This window comes from Phyllostomus discolor, chromosome 7, assembly GCF_004126475.2.
Source record: "Phyllostomus discolor isolate MPI-MPIP mPhyDis1 chromosome 7, mPhyDis1.pri.v3, whole genome shotgun sequence".
Lineage (NCBI taxonomy): Eukaryota > Metazoa > Chordata > Mammalia > Chiroptera > Phyllostomidae > Phyllostomus > Phyllostomus discolor.
Genome location: NC_040909.2, coordinates 124,249,863 through 124,270,788, shown reverse-complemented (window position 1 = coordinate 124,270,788; position 20,926 = coordinate 124,249,863). Strand labels below are relative to the sequence as shown.

The 20,926-nt window shown below is 39.8% G+C and overlaps 1 protein-coding gene and 1 long non-coding RNA gene across 2 annotated transcripts; one reads left to right on the top strand and one right to left on the bottom strand.

Annotated features, from left to right (window-relative positions):
* Window positions 1–1,467: 1,467 nt before the first annotated feature.
* Window positions 1,468–18,316, bottom strand: MED30 (mediator complex subunit 30). The gene is made up of 4 exons (XM_028533873.2): window positions 17,980–18,316; window positions 10,586–10,744; window positions 8,546–8,650; window positions 1,468–1,860 (listed from the first exon to the last, which is right to left on the bottom strand). The coding sequence occupies exons 1-4, from the start codon at window positions 18,154–18,156 to the stop codon at window positions 1,765–1,767; spliced, it is 537 nt and encodes a 178-aa protein (XP_028389674.1). The 5' UTR covers window positions 18,157–18,316; the 3' UTR covers window positions 1,468–1,764.
* Window positions 6,117–6,529, top strand: LOC118501772. Its single transcript, XR_004904427.1, has 2 exons — window positions 6,117–6,235; window positions 6,462–6,529. It is a non-coding gene; the product is annotated as an uncharacterized LOC118501772 (long non-coding RNA).
* Window positions 18,317–20,926: the final 2,610 nt, after the last annotated feature.

Here is a 20,926-nt window from a genome sequence, read left to right as displayed (position 1 = left end):
GGCTGAGCTCTTCTCCAACATCCCTTCTTGCTCCGGGAACTCATACGTCCCCTTTTTGGCTTCAGCCATCCTGAACTGGTTTCGAACATGTGTGTCTAGAATTCCAACACAGAACATAAAATTAACAAATCCCATCTATCACTTTCAGACAAGACGACTGAGATTGACTTGCCCAAGGCTACACATCATGATTGAATTATTCCTTTACTCTTCAATCCATTGGCGTGCTCTCCCTCGAGAAACAGCTCAAACTTTGAGTTGGGGGTGCTGTGTGTTTAATAACCAACACTTTCACCACTGGTCCCAAGCAGACTTGTGAAGGACTGGGTAAACCATGTCGGTTCTGAGGGCCGAGAACACACCCTCTCAGAACTTGGGGCTGCAGCCCTGTAGCTGAGAGCAGCTGTGCTGGTGATTGCTCCACAGTAGAGATATTCTCTACTGGACCAAGGTCCAAAGGATGTGATTTCAACACTGAATCACCTAAGCAGTTGAATATAATAATTAAAACAAAAAAATTTAGGTTAAAACATTTTTTACAACTGCTTGAGGCGTCAATAACCACGCTCTGACGAATGTGCAGTTAGAGGGTGTAACGATGCTCAAATGGTTTGGCTTGTCTTCCTGTGATTCTGCTGCTTGTTATAGGTGGGAATCTGTGTAACTTAGAAATTTCACTGCTGTGGCCAGCTAGCTCAGTGGGTTAGCAACATCTGCACATGCTATCAATCCAAAGGCCCAAAGAGCACACAACCACCTGGATCCCTCCCCAACCCGGGGGGAGAAACCATTTTCTGTGTACCTTCCAGAGAAACGTCATCCATACACAAGAAAAGTAAAATAGCAGCATTTCTCATAGGGGAAGAACCCAGGCCAGGAAGGGGGGCTTCTGGAGCAGGCTGGGAAAGCCCTTGCTGAGAATGGACTGTCTTACTGGAGGCCACTTTGTGATCTGAGAGGCCAGCGTCTGCAGGCAGACCTATGACGGACGTACTGCCGACCAACGACTAGGCTACAGAAGCAGCTGTCGTACAGAGCTGTCTCACCTAAAACTCTACACTCCGCTGTTTCCAGAATGCGCTCAGCGTGAGGGTCTATCTGAAAACTCAGACAGGGAATTGCTTCTTGGCCTAAAGCAGGTAGCACATGAGCACAGAGTCGTGACTTCAGTTTGTACCAGCCCCACATTACGTTTCCTTTTAAAGAGACAGATCATTCCATTCGAGACCAAACACTGGGAGAACACGGCAAAAGAAATTCCCACCTACTTACAATGATATACAAGTTAACTACTTTCTCCTTTTAACATGTTTGGGACTCAAATGAATTTTAAAAATTGAGCTGAAATGGTAAGTTACATATTTAATTGTAATTAATTTGTACCAGGTTGAAATTTTCATCTGCAAAAATGTTTAAACTTTAATTTTCTCCTAAAAGCATAATGGAATGAACAAAATAATCATTGAGCAAACTTAAAAATTTATTTACAAAATTTAATTATTTTGCTTTTAAAAAACAATCATTCAATTCATGAAGATTAACCAAAACACAAACCCTATCAAAGTTTATTATAATAATCTTTCACAGAAGCAACAGCTTAAAAAGACTGCCAATGAATACTTTACTGTAAAACCACACTGTAAAATAGGAACTTTAATTCTACTGACTAGAATACAAACACATAAATAGTCTTCTTCAAAGGGAAAAATACTTGAGGGGAAAAAATGGTATAACGTGTGTGAAGCAGGAAATTTAAATATCAGTTTAGTTCCTCATTGCCAACATGGCATTTATATCCCAGATGAGATTTCGTAATTGATCCATAATTTGCTTCAGCTGTTGATTCTTCTGTTTGAGTTTCTGCAGAAACAAAAGAATTCATCAAAAATGAAATATAAATCATGAAGGTAGAAGATGAAAAGTCGTAAGTCAGGACTCTAGACAGAAGGTCCCCATCCGTTCCTGGCCACAGATACTCACTGAAAGGCCACAGACACACACTGAATTCTGACTCAGCGCACAGAGGACTGGCTCCAGCCTCCACCTCCCTTTACTCACCTATTTTCACCTTCAAAGAAAATCAAGTAAATGTTTCATTGTTGGAAAACCTAAGCAGATGCTTTTCAAAGAGGCCATGTACTGTAATGGTCAAGAGCACAAACTGCAGAGCCGGACCCTCTGGGTTTGAACTCAGCTCCTTCACTGAATGCATGATGTTGACCAGATTACTCAACCTCTCCAGTGCCTGAGTCTCCACATCAGACAGATGGGATAATAATGGAACCACCTACCCCAGAAGAGTGATAGGAGGATTAAATGATTTGACTCAGGTGAAGTGTCAGAACTGTTGATATAGAAAATAAAGTGTAATAAAAATACAATGCCTGATGCCATCCGTCTTTCAGAGATGTGGCAGAAGCCACTGTGTGCCCAGATGTGAAGCAGTCTACTTCTAATTCTGGAAACTGCAGACCAAGCGGCCCGGTCCCCGATGTACCCCCAACAGCTCAGACCTGCTGGACCCCCTGCACGTGTCTCTGTATCTCTGGGTCTGGGGTTCTACTCGACTGTAGTTTATAAACTTTTTACATATCCTTTCCTCAAACCCCATGTGTCTGTGCAACCATCAGTCGCACAGACACAAGCCATGAGAAACAGTAAGTGCAGTGAGTGAAGAATGGCTTCAGAGTGGTTCAGCGCCAGCTGGCCTGGCCCCTGAGCCAGCATGCCCCTCGCTGGGAGCTGGGAGAGATGTCAGTCAGCTGCCCTGGCTCCTGCCCTGGCTCCGCTCTCAACTCATTCTTCAGGAGGGAAGGGGAGAAGAGCTACTGAATAACAAAAGAAAGAGAAGGAATGCGAGCTGATTTTTAAGAACACCTTATTTGAATTAGCACCTTCCGACATATTCTCAATATGAACACTTTGAAGTTTCAGGACTTCTCGCTGGAACGGAATTCTGAGCCTGTGCCTCCGTTCCACAGGTACTGGCTCTGGGTTAGGCATTGTAAGGGGAAAGAGGGGAATGAGAAGCAGTCCCAGCCTTGAGGAAGTTCAACATCAAGGAGGAGGAAGACAAAGCCCAGACAACTGGATGACAGGCGGGTAGGTAGATGGCAGAGGGAAAACATCAGAAGCTATGGCACCCCAAAACACAGTCAGACACTGCCTCTGACTGGCGGGGCAGCCAACACGGAAACTGTGTGTTTGGGGGGCTAGAGAAACTTGAGGTGGGTGCAAACCCTCTGGGCTTGGTAGTGGGTAATAAGACCCATTCACATTCTTAAAAGAAGAAATGCAATTGAAATCACAATGAAAAAGGGTAACTGGGCAAGTGTCTTGTATGGATTCTCCTACAAAATTTCAATGGTAACAAATCTGTGTCCATGAAAAAGAAGACAGAGGAAAGATTAAGTTTTGGGAACAGCTGAAAACCATGAAAAGGCCAAGTCTGGTGACAGAAACTCAGTGATCACATTTTTGACATAAATTAAGGAGTAATTAGAAGTGATAAAAGGATACCCTTACATGGTTAAAAACAGACTTTAAACTCAGTGTCAAACAGGGGTCACAGATGGCCACCGCGATGGCTGCGTCTCTGGAAGCAGAGCACAGCTTACCGGCACAGCTACGTTCCAGAAGACGCATCCGGAAATACAAATTCTGAAATACTCCCTGAAAAAACACTGACCTCATTACTGCTCAAAAAACGGTGTGAGAACTAAAAAGAATGTAGGATATTTTCATGGTAATACTCAACTAGAGGCAGTAGTAGAAACAAGTTTTTAAAAAGTATGATATACAGGGTGGGCAAAAACAGGTTTACAGTTCATATGGAAAATAATACAGTAATTAATAAGTCATATAAGAATACACTGTGTCTCAAGTACTCACAACTGTAAATCTACTTTTGCCCCACCCTGTGTTATAAGGCCCTTGGATAGTTTCTCAAAGATGCCACAAAGTTCTGTTTTGTTTTAATTGATTAATTTTGAGAGAGGAAGGAAGAGAAAAAGATACAATGATTTGTTTTTACTTATTGATTCATTCACTGGTTGTTTCTGGTATGTGCCCCGACTGGGGAGTGACCTGCGACCTTGGTGTTTGGGATGACAGATGCCACAAAGTTTTAAATTTAAAAAATTAGCATACATGTAAACTGTCTAGAGCCAAAACACATCATGAAACTATCAACAGCAAAGGACAGTTCTGCTTATTAGTGGTTAAGTTGTAAATAAATTTTCATGACGTGATACAGAATTTAATATATACAGTCTTGCCACTGATTGATTTTAACAGAGGCTGACAGCTGCTTTTACGATCAAAATCCATCAGCTGTGCCTCATTTGTTACATTAACAGGTGAATGTGTAAGCAGAGTAGATACTTTAAAAAATAGGTTTCTGCTAAATCATGGCATGTAATTTAATATTCATATAAAGTCTGTGACAACTGGTCAAAAATGTTTTCATTTCTAAATGCATGGACTGAGTTATATTTCAACCCTGTGAAAAACTACCCACATTATCTTTCAATTTCATTTTACCATCAACAGAACAGTTTTAAGCAAAATAGAACTCACGCTGACGTTCTTAAAACATATACAATGGTCTCAAACAAGTGTTCATCCTTTACTTGGGTATCAGGGCTTATGGATTCCTGAATAAGAAAAATATTTAAATGAGCCAAAACCTTGATGACTGAAACTGAGCCACTCTGTCTTCTGATGACTTACATCAAATACCGATCATACATGTCGTGCTCCAGAGCTGCACGGCACTGTGGCGTCGCACAGGTGGTTAGAAACCCGACACACCACATAGCCTCAGCAGTAAACACACCCCATCAGTGTCGTCCCATACAATTTCAAGGACACGACAATACAGTAATATTCCAAAAATGACCAAATGAGGGTCAACTGAGGGATATGTAAAACTACTTATTTTATGAAACTTATTTAAAATAAAAAGAAAATATACATTGTAATAAAATTCTAAATGTTTTTAATTGAATGCCAGGAATATAATTTTATGACTGTTTTAACAGGTCCATTAAGCAACTTACTCACTTAAAACAAGCAAAAATGCCAATATATTAAAAAATGTGGTCCAACAGTTTTGTTTTCGGAACTATCACATATATACCAGCTTTGTGGTATACAATCTGAAGTCAGGAAGTTTGATGAATTCTGGCTTTGTTCTTTTTTCTTAGCATTGCTTTGGCAGTTGGGGTCCTTTGTGGTTCTATACAAATTTGAGGATTTTTTTGTTCTATATCAGTGAAAAGTGCCATTGGGATATTGATAGGAATTACATTAAATATAGATTGCTTTAGGTAATATGGATATTTTTAAAATTCTTCCAGTCCATGAACACAGAATATATGTATTTGGTTACCTGATTAATTTATTGTTGAAACGATTACAGAGGTCCCCATTTCCTCCCGTTCCACAGCCACTCCTACCTCCCTGCCCTCCAGTCATTCCCGCACGTGGCAGACTTTCTTCCCAGTTTTGGTTTCTGATTTCTATCAAGAGTGTTTTACAGTTTTCAGTGTATACAAGTCCTTCCCTCAAGATTATTCCTAGGTATTTTATTCTTTTTAGTCACTGCTATAAGTGAGATTATTTTCTTCATTTCTGACATTTCATTATTAGTATACAGAAACTCAGCAGCTTTTTTGTATATTGATTTTATATCCTGCAACTTTACTGTATTTATTGTCTTTAATAGTTTTTGGTAGTAAGATATTTTTGATCACACACTCATATCACCATATTCCGATCATATGAAAGGTCTTTAAAAAAAAAAATCCAGAGTCAGTTATTTCTAAGTCATCACACTGCACAAAAAGAGGAACTTAAAGAAATGAAAAGTGAAATGAAACATATATTTAGAAAAATTATAGCTTTCTGAATTTGTACAAGCTTATCTTTCACATCATAAAATCTTTTCTGGTACAGAACTGTATGTCACACTATGTGGCAGTCTGATATTCTAGTTAATGTTACAATGGTATTTTACTTACAAGTATTTTAATGTATTTTACAAAAATATCCTTATTACAAAGAAAAGGAAAGAGAACACATCTATTGTGAATCAATACGTAGATTATCAACAGAAATATAACACTCCCTAGTAAATGCATGCTTCACCTCTGGACTACCAAACACAATGTCTGCTCGTGATCTAAATTAAGTTCCCCATCCCCCTGCATCCCTACCAGCTTTCTGCTGTGAGGTTTGTTTGTTTTGTTTTTTTAATTTTTTAAAAGATTCTTTAGTTATTTATTTTTAGAGAAGGAATGGAGGGAGAAAGAGAGAGAGAGAAACATCAATGTGCGGTTGCTGGGGGTCACGGCCTGCAACCCAGGCATGTACCCTGACTGGGAATCGAACCTGCGACACTTTGGTTCGCAGCCCGCGCTCAATCCACTGAGCTATGCCAGCCAGGGCTCTGCTGTGAGTTTTTTATGATCATTCCTTACTGCCAAATTTGCTGGAAACAGTCTTCTCAATTTGCATTTCTTCTTTTAAAAAAATTGTAAGGTTTTATTTTATAAGATCTATCCATCTTTTTCCTTTCTCCTTAGTTTTGATAGATGGTGCATTTTTTTTCGACTTTCCGATGTTTTATTTTGCAGGTCTTATTTTCCACTCTGAATTCACTTTGACATCTGGTGTAATGTAGAAGCTGGGTTAATTTCTTCCCAAAGTTTCTATTCTTAAAGACTAATTTTCCGCCAAATCCCTCTTCTGTCATATTAAATTCTCATACACAACAGGAAGATTACTTTTCTGGCTATTACCTCACTAATCTGTCTATTCTTGTTCCAGTATTTCACACTTACTGTTTTTATACTATGCTTCATATTATGTTTTAATTTTTAATGCAGAGAGCTGATGTATTACTCTTACCAGTATTTTCTTTGATATTTACTGCATTCTGAAGAAAAAATTCCCATCTAGATTGTGTTTCCATTTGTTCTTTGACTGTTACTGCACTGAAGTCTTATTTTTGTGTACTTTTAAGAAAATGCCTATTTGGATTTGGACTGTGACTGCACTAAAACTATGGAATACAGTGGAACCTCAGTTCTCAAACATTCTGGAAAACTGTTGGAGAAGCAATGTGTTCGAGAACCAAATCTCCTTCGTCACCCGAGAGGGGCGTGACTGAGCACACAGCTATCAGCATTAAAGGGGGTTCGGCAACCAAGAAATGGTTTCTGTGAACGACTGGAGGACAACCACAATGTTCGAGAACCGAGGTTTGACTGTAATCAGGATGGGCATTTAACAGTATGGACTGGCCACAGAAGAACTTGATATGTTCTTTTAATTATTCAAAACTTCTTGTATGTATCTTAATAAGTTTAGTCATATGTATCATTGAGATAAATCCTAATTACTTAATATTTGTTGTTACAATTATGAATAGGATCTTTATTTAGTTTAATCATTATAAGAGAATGGTAGCATCTTTTACTAAGCCTTTTTAATGAACTTACTGACGGTAGCTGTTTACCAACTGAGTATCTTTTTGCTTAACAAGCTTAATAAGCTTGTATATATTATAACCCGTTTCCAAAGTTTGTTTCGTTTTGTACTGTCTATAACTTCTAAAATAATATTAAATATAGTCATGTAAAGCATCTTATTTTATGCCTGAAAAATTATGAAAAATGGTGGATACTTATCAGAAAGAAAAAGCCTTAAAAAGAAAAGATAGCATCTTGTTAAAATTTTCTTTAGATCAGTAACATTTGAACTTTATCAAATGCCTTTTAGATTTGAAAAACAAGTTTTTTTCAATTTAACCTGCTGACAGTACATGTTATATATATCCTCGTATGATTCAAAAAATACTCTCTGTGATGGATTAATACCTTGCTGAATTCCATTAGTTGGAATTCAAGTTTCAGGAGTGGATGGGGGGACGCGTATATGGAAGTGTGAAACGGGTAGTTTTATTTGTCGTGCTGCTGGTTAGGTGTTGGTACGCTTGGGCATGTTTCTATCACAGAAAGAAGGGACAGCTTTCCTTATTTCTCTCTCTATATATTTCATGAAAACTGTCTGAATATCTTCTGAACTTCTGAAAGTATCAGCAATAAATGCATTCGAGGTCAGAACTTTTCCTGGCAGGAAACAGGATAATGCTTTGATGACTCTCTCGATTTCCTACTCAGGTGCTGAGACCTCCACACCTCCTGTTTGTAAGTTTGCATCACCGGCTGCTCCCAACACACCTGCCACAAACTAGAAAGCGAGAATTCTGCCCCGAAGGGAGAAAAGCAAATGGGTCACGACCAAGTGCCCCTGAAGCTTTTCTAAGAGCTTCGCTGCATGAATTTTGCAATCTCTCTTCTGACTCCCCCATGACATTTCTGCTTACCTTTTAGTTCTTGGTTGTCCTGTGAGTTAAATGTGCCACACAAACCATCTCATGTAACTCTACAACTCAAATTATGTTTTCCAGTTACATCAGACTCCCTTGTAAATCTTGTCAATAATTCTGAAACATAAAAGGGACAGACTAATCACTCACTTTATTCACTTCGGCAATTTCTCGCCTCTCTTCGCTGGCAAAACGAGGCGGGCCGGCCCGGTCGTCATTCTTCGAGCCGTCTTCTTCCACGTATGGAATAAGTTGCTGGAGGTGGCACACACACAGTTACAAGTCAGAAATACAACACAGAATTTCCAATTACACTGGTATACATACTGGGTCAGACTAAGGGAAATTTTTACACTTTTAGTACTATAAATTTCAATTTAGATGATTGTCTAAAATAACAATGTTAGAAGTTTGTCTTTTCAGTGCATTCTGTACATCAGTTTTTCAGGTTTCCTTTGCAAAACAGCCATTATAACTCTAGTTGTCACATATAGTTAAGTAATAGCCGATTCACCCAATCGGTGAATATTTAACTGCCAGACACTGGATGAGACACTGCAAAAATAATGACAAGTAAGTTGTGATTCCTGCACCTACAAAATCAGTAGTCCCTGCAGATAGAATAGGCTTTCTTCCATCCATACTTGAAAGAAAGGAACTTCATGGATGTGCATTATATAAATGTCATTTACTCGCTGTTTAGAATGTAAGTAACTATGCAAATTCTTAGATGTCTTAACTTCTTTTGGTTGGGAGAAAGTTATGTTTTGGAGGTTTTTTTTGGTAGGAAAAAAATGGTTATAGCAGATGAAACTTCTAGCAGAATTACAATGAAATACTCTGGTTGGTGATGAAGTTTATTTGATGACGCCCCTCACTGGTGGGATGGACTTCGGGAGTCCTCCAGTCTCAGCCATCTGCACTGATGCAGGAACAGGCCCCAGGGTAGTGAGTGGCACAACCAGCAGCCATCTGACTAAATTTCTTCAAATTCCTGGGACATTAAAAACCTACCTGCACCCACGGCCACTCCCTCCTTTCCTCTCTCCTAACACAGACCTGTCCTTCCTCCGGGAGACCATCAGTCTCCACGCCTGTGCTCCGACTCCTCTGCCCTCCCGTCTCTCTCACTTCCCCCCTCCCTACCTTTCCCTGCTGCTGCTTCCTTTACCACCTGAACATGTTCTGATCTCTCCCACGTGGAGGAAGAAAACCCCAAGACCCTTGACTCTGTCCCTCCTTCCATCTACTGCTTTCATCTCTGGCTTTTTATCTGAGCTTCTTGAAAAATGGATATCCACCTGCTGGCTCCCGTTCCTTATTTCCTTCCTGTTCAATCTTCAGCCCACGGTGATCTGACTTCTTGTTGCTACCATGTCACTGAAGCTCTGCTCAAAACCGCTGACAGTTCTCCTCCAGCAAAATCTGCCGGGCAGTTTCACCCCTTGTTCTCCTTGACTCCTCCGCAGCCCCCGACAGTCTGTCAGCCACACGTCTGATCTTTCCCCAACGTCTCTAATCACTTCTTTTTGGGCTGTTCTGAGTTTCCTCGTTCCTTGTTCATCCCTACATGCTGATCACTCAAAAAGGAAGCACTGATCACATGAAACTGTTCTTTACAGGGAGTGAGAGAGCATCCCAATCTCCCCAGCTACCTTTGGTGGCAGAGACAAAACTTGTCAACAGGAGAGGGCCATCTGTAACAATGTCATATATTTAACTAACTAAACTATATCTATGATCCAAGGTTAACTTTATAGAGTATATTTTAAAACTAGAGTAATTCACTAAGCTAATCTAAATTATTTATGATGAAAACATAACCTTGACTCATAAAGAACTCACATGAAGATGATTTTAAAAGCATTGGACAATGCTATTAAAACTACTTAAAAAGAAATCACGCAGAGACTTAATTAAAAGGAGACACTAACACTGAAAAAAATTCCTACAGATAACCCTCTGATTCCAGTAACAAAAATTCACTAACAAGCCTGTATGTCAGTCTACAAAAAATTACTAGCATGGAAATACAGTATTGTCTACACATATATATTCTACATATATTTATATCATTTTCATCTGATATAATTGAAAATCTGGAAATACCGCGAAAACAGGAGAAGAAATTACAAATGCCCGAGACTATCATATACCCTCACTCGCCCTCCCTCTGCCACTGAAACTTGCCTCTACTGGAATGGGGTCCATGCCGCCACAGTTTTCATTGCATTTGTCATACACCAACCGCAGCTTCCGGAAGAGGATAGAAAGTTGGCGAAGATGATCCTGGAGCTTTGCTAACCGATCTTGGTATGTTCCAGTATGGTACGTGACACCATTTGGGAGCTTACCAGGCAAAACAAGACAATAAAAACAGCAAGTAATGAAAATCAAGATTTTCTCTATATAAAGCTGACAATTTTTAAGCACTGCATAAAAAGGCAAACAACTCCTCAGAGGTAACACGTGCAATTCTAAGAATTTACGAGTAATTTGTGCTCATTTCTTAGCTTGTTAGCATCCTATTTCAGTGCTGTACACAGACATAGAGAAAGTGATGAGAAGCCCCTCTGACCAGGCGAAATACTTCTCTCCGCTAACTTTTTAAGTATATTACAACTTTCAAAAATGTACAGTTTGCCCTGGCTGGTGTAGCTCAGTGGATTGAGCGTGGGCTGCGAACCAAAGCATAGCAGGTTCAATTCCCAGTCAGGGCACATGCCTGGGTTGCAGGCCATGGCCTCCAGCAACCACACATTGAATGTTTCTCTCACTCTCTCTCTCCCTCCCTCCCTTCCCTCTCTAAAAATAAATAAAATCTTAAAAACAAATTTTAAAAAATGTACAGTTTTAATGCTACTTACTATTACATAAAGGCAGCAAAGCAGCTTAACTTAACTAGCAAGTTAGACAAAATAAATCTTAAAAAGGAAAAAAAATAAATGAAGACAGGACCTTACAGCTGAAGTAAAGTAATAGTAAGCCACTCCTGTTGCAAAACAGTCCCAGGACCCCTTAATTCTGATAATTAAGATGCTCAAGGCACACACGGGAATATACAGCTGTCACCCAAAGTTCTACTTCAAAAAGAATATATAGCAGGAGATACAGGTGTAAATCAGTCTGAACTTAAAGATCACTAATAAATTCTGCAGGTAACGGCTACGATCATAACTGTCTTAGATGCTTATGCATTTTTAACTTAGGAATTTTACCAAAAGAAGCCAAATGTATGTATTGAAATGATAAAATTGCAGATAAGTGGAAATTGATCATTATTTATTTAGAAATTATAGCTAATTATATGCCATTTGTGCTTCGTGGAAACTCATGAACCAAATCTTCCTTTCTCTGTATATCTTTACATTTTATTCCCACAACCTTATCTGTAAAATTATTCTAATGTAAGAATAAACAACATTTACAGCCCATTTTCTAGTATACAAGGTGCTTTCATTATAAGCACTTACCCTTATACTTATCTTGGGGATCAAAGTGACAAAACTATTCAATACTTAGTTCATTTTTTTCCTTTTTAAACAGATGAAGTAAAAATGCAAAAAAAAAGTGCATGACACAATGTTTGGAGAAAAAAGGAAACAGGACCAACCATGATTACAAGTAGGTAAAACCATAACCCTGAAAAAAAAAAAAAAAAGACTGGGAAGGCTTACATAGTATATGAAAGATATTCTAGGGAAATTGGCTTAAATAAGTTCTTTTCTCACTTTCAAATTTTCTATAATGCAATGGGTTATAAGTTAAGGAGATGGATCTCCTGAAATTACTTGAAATGAGATATTGTTAGGATTTTCAGAAATTCTTAAGCTTAAAACATTCTGAGGACAATGCCTCAAAGAAATGTGATAAGAAATATCAAAGGCTGAATTAGTAAAAATAGATTAAAGAAGAAAGGCATTAAAAGTTCACCGTCCAGTACAATGGAGAATTTCTCTTTATAAACTTTCTAATTTATGAACTTTCACAAACACAATCAAAGAAATGTTTCAAAGGAGCCGTGCCTTCCTGTTTGGGTGATAATAAGGAGAGTGATTTTATCTTACATACAGAAGCACTGTGTACCTTTATTATGGCATTTACTAGATTTATAACTTTGCCCATATTTTCCACTCAGTGAATGCTAGGACTTCCCCACATTTGTTTCTCTGTATTTAGTCCTCCCAAACAGATGGTTTTAAAGCATAGTCTGAATTATTTTACTTTAATGAGTTATTTTCCCAATAAATCTGTACTTAAAATTCACTTAGAAGTGTGTCATTTACAAGAACTCCTAATAATTTTCTTCACAAGGAAAACAAAACCATTTTGAAATGCAAAGAATCACCCTCCTTAAATTCACCCACTTGGTTGGTAAGTTTGGGTATTAGTTTTCATACACTACATCAGCTCCTCAAAGAAGGGAATAATTCATTCAAAAAATTATTACACACACTTCCTGTGCCAGGCACTGTTCTAGAAGCTGGGGTGGCGCAGTGAACACGAGAGACAAGGTTCCCATACTACAGAGTATAAGTTATCATGGTGCCTAAGATCCCTTGCTATACTCTGTAGTGTACAAGTTTAGCTGAAAAGCTCATCAACAATCATTTCTGTCATGAACACTGGTGAAGATCCATAAATATGCTCACACCCCAGATACCCAAAAAGCATTCAACTAAACTCAATACCTGTTCTTAAAACAAATATAAAATTCTTCATAAACACTCCCCAGTGTGATAAAATACATTTATCCCCGTTAACAAGTCAGCACCATGATTAATGTGCCGATGTTAAAAGCATTCCCAGTGAAGTCCAGAACAGAACAGGATGTCTCCTAAGACCACTGACACTACTAGTGACCATTATTCTGGAGGAACTGGCCAATGCAATTAGGGAAAAAAGTGGAAACAAAAAAGGGAGTGGTATAGTTACCACTGTAAATAATATGATAAAGTGCTACTATTAAGAAAAGAACTCAAGAAGGAGGTGGGGACAAAGATAATGCTTAGAAAATGATACCTTTGCTTTCATGTATACAAAACAAACCAAAGAAAATGAGAAAGGAGAAAGACCCCATTTACAATAGCAACAATAAAGATAAAATATCTAGCAATAAACTTTAAAAATACCAAGATAACAATGAAAGCTTAAAATACTTCATGGGGGCACAAAGGAGGATATTCCATGTTCCTGGTTGTTAAGACTCAACATAATACCGATGTCAGAACTTTTCAGGTTAAATGAACCAATTAAAAATATGTACAGGTTGTTCCCACAGCTCAACAAGCCGATGCTGAAGTACATGTGGAAAAACATGCAAAAATTGCTATGGAAATTCTGAAAAATAACACATTACAGAGTCTCAATAAATAGAAGTCTGGCATTGATATATAGAGACAGGCAGCCAAGTGAATAGAACATAACATTCAGAAATAGACTGATTTCTACAAAGGAGCATCTGAAATCAGTGGGGAAGGAAATGATATTCAATCAGCCTTCTGGAATAAGTGGGCCATACCTCACACTTTATTCTAGGCTAAATTCCACCTGGATCAAAGTTTTAAATATAAAAATTGAAGCAAAAGTTATATGAGGAGACATGTTCAAATTCATTCAAAATATGAAAAATATAAAGTAGATTTTTACCATCAAACGATCAAAGATCTAAAAATGCAACTGGCTGTGTCACAGCCCAGTTGTTGGTCTTGGTCGGGACACAGCGGCACAAACTGATACAATCCCCACGGAGGGCAGGTTTTCAAAGTATATATAATTATAGAAGCACAGGGCCATACCCAGGAATTTATCCCACAGGTATACTTGCGCATGTATGTAGGAGGTTATTCACTGCAGCATAATAGTCGGAGATTTAAAAGCAACCTAAATGCTCTTCACTAGAGAACTGGTTAAATAAATTACAGTATTTCCATGCAGCGAATTACTATGCACTTTAAAAAAGAAAAGGAATTGTTTTCTGTATGAATATGAATAAATGCCAACATATGCCAAATGAAAAAAGCAAGCTGCAGAATGGTGTGTTTAATACACTGTTATCTGTGCAAAGACGGGGAAAGAATACACATGCGCACTTGCTTAGACATGCCTAGAACACATGGAAGGCTGCACAAGAAGAGTGATAAAGACCATTAACGATCATTGCCGGTGGGGAAGGGGGTAGATGGCAGGCAACGAGGGACGGGGGACAACGCTCACTGTAATGTCCTTTTGTATTCCCGAATTCTGAATGTACTTTATATTCAAAGAAGTTATTTTAAAGATGTAAAGGATAATAACATAGAACCAAAGCAATACTTTTTACACGGGGATTCTCAACTGGGATCCTAGGATCCTTGGGGAGACATCTGTTAATCTCCCTGAAATTTTATTTGAAACGTGTATATATATGCGCCTTTTTCTCAGAAGAGAGTCCATAGTTCCCATCCCATTGTCAAGAGGCTGAAGGACGCCGAATAAAGAACCACTTATCTAAAACAAAGAGTCTGCATTCCTGGCACTTCGTTGTCCATCTTGATTAGCAATATATAAGATAATTTTTAAAATTTGAATACTCATGAAATTGTATCAATGATTAAGTTACATGTAGTCCTGTTTGTACCACTACTTCTCCTGGAAGTGTGGAGCACACGGTGGTTTCTTTACAGCCAATTATAATGTGCTCCAAAGGGTCTTAGATGAGCAGATGAGCTGAACTTCAGAACTCACACTTACCAGAGCCACAAAGAAATATTGGTAACTATCAGTCTCTTGCACATTGGTTTTGAATATGTGTCCACGTGTAATCAAGTTACGATACTTTTTGAAAATGTTTATTTTTTTCTGTGTTGTCCATGGATGTGCCTTATATGTCTTTCAATATTAAAAATTGTTTGGCAGCAAGTTAGTACCAAGTACTCACTATAAAGAGGTTAACAGGAAGAGCTACTAGTCATGTGTGAGGTTGGGTAAATTCTTCTCTCTTTAAGCCTGGGTTTTCTTAACTGTAAAATAGAGATAAAAATACTCCTTAGAACTGCTCTTACAACAGTGTCCTGATCAGGGAGAGTACTTGACAAATGCTAGCTCTCAGTTCTCCAGTCCTAATCCAGTCCTTTGCATACAGCATGTTGAAGATGAAGAAATCCATTTTCTATTCGCCACTGGGAATCCTTGTACATGGGGGGCTCCCTTATACAAGGGAGTATAAGGGAGTAAAGTTCTGTGGGGTGTATACTGATATAAAATGGATTTGGATTTTTTTCTGAAGGATTTTCAGCCCAGAACTTGGTCTAATATGGGAATTATTCTCGTTACACACTTTTCTAGAGTATTTAACGTTACAGTATAAAAAGGCAACCATCAAAAACAAAGTGCCGTATTAAAAAACTTCTATGTGGATTGTTGACTGTGCTGTGTTTGGCACCGCATAACCCCTGTGTTGGCCAGGGTCAGCTGCGCTTGTGAGAGATCATTTAGTACATACTTGAATCATTTTAGATCTTAATATATTTTTAAATTGCCAAAGATTTCACTTCTCTTAGAGTCCCTTTGTACTGCTTCACATCGCCTTATTGCCATGGTCTTAATAGATTTCTACACAACTGAATTACTTTTAAAATCAGGAGAAAAAAATTATGAAGACTCAAAGAAAAGGAAACCACTCTTTAGTGCATCTGTAGAAATAAGAATTGTAAGAGTCTGAAGACTTGGTTCCAAATTTACCTTATGACTGACCAATTTTGGGCAGGTCACTTTATCTCTGAATCACAGAATCCTCATCCATAAAACCAGAATCATGTCCACAAGGGTTAGGATCCACTGGGCTATCCACATGGTGATAACCAGAGGGAAAGGGAAAGGAAAAGGGGCGGGGCGGTAGAAGAGGGTATAGGGGGGCCGATGGTAAGGGAAGGACACTGGGCTTGGGGTGGTGAACACACAGTATGATATACAGATGATGTATTATAGAAGGGTACACCTGAAACCTATTCAATTTTTAAAAATATTTTATTTATTTATTTTTAGAGAGGGAAGGGAGGAAGAAAGACAGAGAGAGAAACATCCATGTGCGGTTGCTGGGGGTCATGGCCTGCAACCCAGGCATGTGCCGTGACTGGGAATCGAACCTGCGACACTTTGGTTCACAGCCTGCGCTCGATCCACTGAGCTACCCCAGCCGGGGCTGAAACCTATTCAATTTTATTAACCAATGTCACCACAATAACTTCAATGAAAATGGGGTTTAGCAAAAATGGCATTGGAACAACTGGATATCCAATGCAAAAAAGTACACTTCAATCTGTACCTATCACTATATGAAAAAATTACCTCAATGTGGATTATAGAACTACATGTAAAACTAAAACTGTAAAACTTTCAGAAGAAAACAAAAGAAAATCTTTGTCACCCTCAATTAGACAAAAATTTCTTGGGTAGAACACCTAGAGCAAAATCTGTAAAACAATAAGTTGGATTCCATCAAAATTTAAAATGTCTGTTCTTCAAAAGGCAACGAGAAGAGAATGGAAAGACAAGCCACAGACCCGAGAAGGTATTTGTTAAGCAAAAAGACATATAATAACAAGCGCTGGTGAAGATGAGGAGTCTCTAGAATCCTCAACACTGCCAAGGGGAATTAAAACGGTGCAGAACTTTGGAAAAGTTTTGTAAAATTTAAAACATTTATCTTATGATCCAGCAATTCCACTGCTAGGCATCTGCTCACTCAAGAGAAATGAAACATGTGTTCACAGGAACATCAGTAGATGGGCATCCGTAGAAGCATTTTTATAATGACTCCAAAGTGTAAAGAACCCAGATGTCCATCAACAGGTGAACATATACACAAGTTGTAATGGATTCCATACAATGGAAGGAACACTATCCAGCAATCAAAAGGAACGAACTATTGATACATGAGAGGAGCCAGACAAAAATGACTACATAGTGAATTATTCCATTGATACGAAACTCTAGAAAGTTTATGGTGTCAGAAAGCAAATCGCAGGTTGCCTGCGGATGGAAGGCCAGAAGTAAGGATTTCAAAGGGACATGAAGAAACTTTTGGGGCTGATGAATGATGGTTTCACAGGTATAGATATGTCAAAACTTTTTAAAAGTGCACTTTATGTCCAATATACCAAAATAGAGCTGTTGTAACAAGTGCTTGGCAGAATTAGCAGAATCGGAATTCTTCAACTCTTTAGACCCCCCAGAAAGTATTTTGCTGGAAAAAGATGAGACGAAAGTCAAAGCAATAAAAACAGGGTAGCAGAGTGAGGCCCACCTTTACCTTGAAAGGTGCAAGAGTTTGCCTAGTAACTAGAGAGCCTGTTTGAATCTAGAACGTGTGGCTCCCATCGTCCAGAACCCGTTCTGGAAAACATCACCTTTACGGGGCAGACTCCTGGGGACAGACACTTCATTGAGGAACGCTTCTGACCATAAGCGGGGGGACCCAATACTTGAAGATTGCCCAGGGCAGCCCCGCTGATGCCCAAAGGCCACGGACCTTCTAAACCGGCACCCCTCTGCATGCGCTTTCTCCACGTACGCCTAGGAGTGGCGCCCGCCCTCCTTCCCACCTGCATGTTCCTCAGGAGCTGGAAGATCTCCATGGTGCGGTACACGATGTCCTGGACCGTCTCCTGCCCGATCCGGCAGAGCGAGGCCGTGTTGACCTCCCGGGCGGCTTGCTGGGCCTGGGGCCCGGCGAAGGGCCCGGGCGCCATCCCGGACGCAGCTAACGGAGGGGTGGACATGGCGCAACTGCGGCCTCAGGGCCGCGGGGCCGGAAAAGGACAGTCAGGCGGACCCTATGGGCGCCCAGTGTTGCCGGCCTCTGGGTGAACAGAGGCTTATAAAACTCCGGCGGCCTGATTTCAAAACAGCGGCCCTGACTTCCGCCCACTGTGACGTAACGCGTCATCAAACGTCATGGGCACCTCCTACTCGGTGAACCCTGGGAACTGTCTTCGGTAACGCAGGCGAGGATTGGGCCGGACGCCCAAGTGGGCGGGACGGACAGGTCGAGTAGTCAATCACCGGCTGCACTGCTGCCAGAGGCGGGGTTGTGTGTGGTGGGAGGTGGGTGGGCTTTCCCGGAGTTCCTTTCCCAGGTTCCCAGCCCCCAGTTAGGAGTCATTTTGGAGCTGTGGTGTTATTTTTCGTTGCTGAGCATTTTCTGTTAACACGCCTATGAGGTTTATAGTAGTATTGGCCTGTTATAGTAGGAGGCAAGTCCAGAGGGGCTAGTTTGACTTTAAGTCGCAGACAGCTTGGAAATGGTAATCTACGATTTGAATTTAAAAAACGAAATTCCAGATCTTGCATGCTTACTGTGGCCTGCTACAGATACCCACATTGCTATTGGTCCCTGCTCAAACGTCAGTTTATTTGAGAAGCTTTCCCAGTCATCTGAAGTATGATATTAACACTCACTTCCCTTCCTGACTTTGGCCCTTATTACTATGTTTTGTATAGTTTGGGGTTTGTTATTTTCTGACTTTCCCTCACCTTATACACACATTGTAGTATATAAACTCCATAAAAACAGCTAACTATGTCTGTTTTATTCACTTACAGTATTCTCCGTGCTCACTGATTGGCACATAGAAAGTGCTTAATAAATACATGTTGAGTAACATATTATAAATATAAGAAAAATTAAAGCCATTCTCCTATCTCTTACTACCCATTTTTCAAAGGGGACAAAAAAGTCAAGAATGTGGGAAGGGTGATAGCCACAAAATTACTGCATTTTTAAAAGTATCTGAACACTCCATTAGTAAAAACTTTATAGGAAATTGGTACTAAAAATGACATAGGAACCATTACAGAGATTTTAAAGAGTGATTTCACAGCTTCCTCGTGGGCAGTTACCATGTGGCAAATACCTCATGAGCACCTACTATGTGCTGGCTGCTAGAAATGGATACAGAGTGGTGGACAAGTCAGGCAAAAGCCCTGCTCTCATGGGTCAGGCAGAACGCTAATTATTGTGAGGAGTGTCTTGAAGGAAAAGTTCAAGGTCCTAATATTAATGTGCTAACAATTTAGGAGACCAGATACAATCTGAAGGGTAAAAGTTGGGCTCTGGTGGTGACTGAGAGAAGGTGCTGGACATTGGAGTGTGTCTGTGAGGAGGGTCATGGGACAAGGAAGGCCAGTGACCACACCTGAAGTGAGGAGGCCTTCAAATGCTTCCAGAGCCTGAAGTTTAGTGTGAGGAAAAGGGTAGGGAAATAAGGCTGAAGACAAAGGCAAACCTTGGAGGACCTTCTAAGACAGGTCAAGCATTTGGACTTTAGTCTGAGTGAAATACTGAGTCATTGAAGAGTTTCAGGAGGAATAATTACCAGAAATATTCCATATAGAAGGCTTATTCTGGCTACTAAGTGGAGAATGTTGGATGTATACTGTCTTCTTCCATCCTAAAGGAAGATGATGGGTGATGGTGATGGTGATGATGATCTGTATCAAAGTTCAGTGGGTAACTGTGAACAAATATTTAGTAAGTAGCACCTGGGGGATTTCATGTTGACTGGACTGGGAGCATGAAAGAGAAGAAGAAATTAAGAATGGCACATATTTCTGCCTGAACAAGTACATGGAGTTTATGCCATTTACCAGGGTATGTTCACAAATGAAAAGACACATTTCAGTAGCATTATGACTTGTATTATTTTCCTGTTGCTGTTCTAACAAATTTTTACAAACTCAGTGACTCAAAACAACACAGATTTATTACCGTCCAGTTCTGTAGGTGAGAAGTCTGAAGCGAGTCTCATTGGGCTGAAACCAAGGCATTGGGAGGGCTGCGTTCCCATCTGGAGGCAATGAGGGGAAATTCCTTTCCTTGTCTTTTAAACCAGCTTATAGAGGTAGCCCCCATACCTTGTCTTGTGGTCTCTTCCACCATCTTCAAAACCAGCACGGCTGGTTGAATCTATTTCGTGATTCTGAGTCCTCTGCCTTCCTCTTCCCCATTTAAGAACACTTTTGCCTGCATCAGTCCCAGCCAAATAATTCAAGATATCTCTTATTTTAAGGTCAGCTGGTTTCCTACTTTAATTCCCCCCTGCCCTGTAACATAACATACTCACAGATACTGGGGGGTAGGGCATCGACATCTTTGGGGAGAGGCGCTATTCTGACTACCACTTACTTCTAGCCAAACTGTCTTTGAACTTCAGACTCACGTACCTAACAATCTATCTGACATCTTGACTGGGATAGCTAATTGGCATCTAAAGCCTAACATGTCCAAAACAAATTCCCGATTCCCTCTAACCTTCTTTTACTATGATTTTCCCATGTCAGTAACCAGTAGTACCATGTGCTCAGTTTTTCCTCTGACTTCCCTCTTTCCCACTGCACTTCCAAGCCATCAGAAATTACAGGGTGCTCCAGCTTTCAAATACATCCTCTATGGATTTCCGTGCTTTTACTCCTGCCCCATTCAGTCTACTCCCACACATCACCTCACACACAGGGAACTTTTTAGAGTCTAAGTCAGGCCCAAGTGTCTTT

What these genes read in the sequence shown, in the direction of transcription:
- MED30 (XM_028533873.2), bottom strand. Translation starts at nt 18,156, where the DNA reads ATGTCCACCCCTCCGTTAGCTGCGTCCGGGATGGCGCCCGGGCCCTTC. An exon ending in AGCTCCTGAGGAACATGCAG is followed by an intron (nt 10,745 to 17,979) that starts GTGGGAAGGAGG and finishes TTGCCTGGTAAG; the next exon opens with CTCCCAAATGGTGTCACGTA. An exon ending in TGGACCCCATTCCAGTAGAG is followed by an intron (nt 8,651 to 10,585) that starts GCAAGTTTCAGT and finishes TGCCACCTCCAG; the next exon opens with CAACTTATTCCATACGTGGA.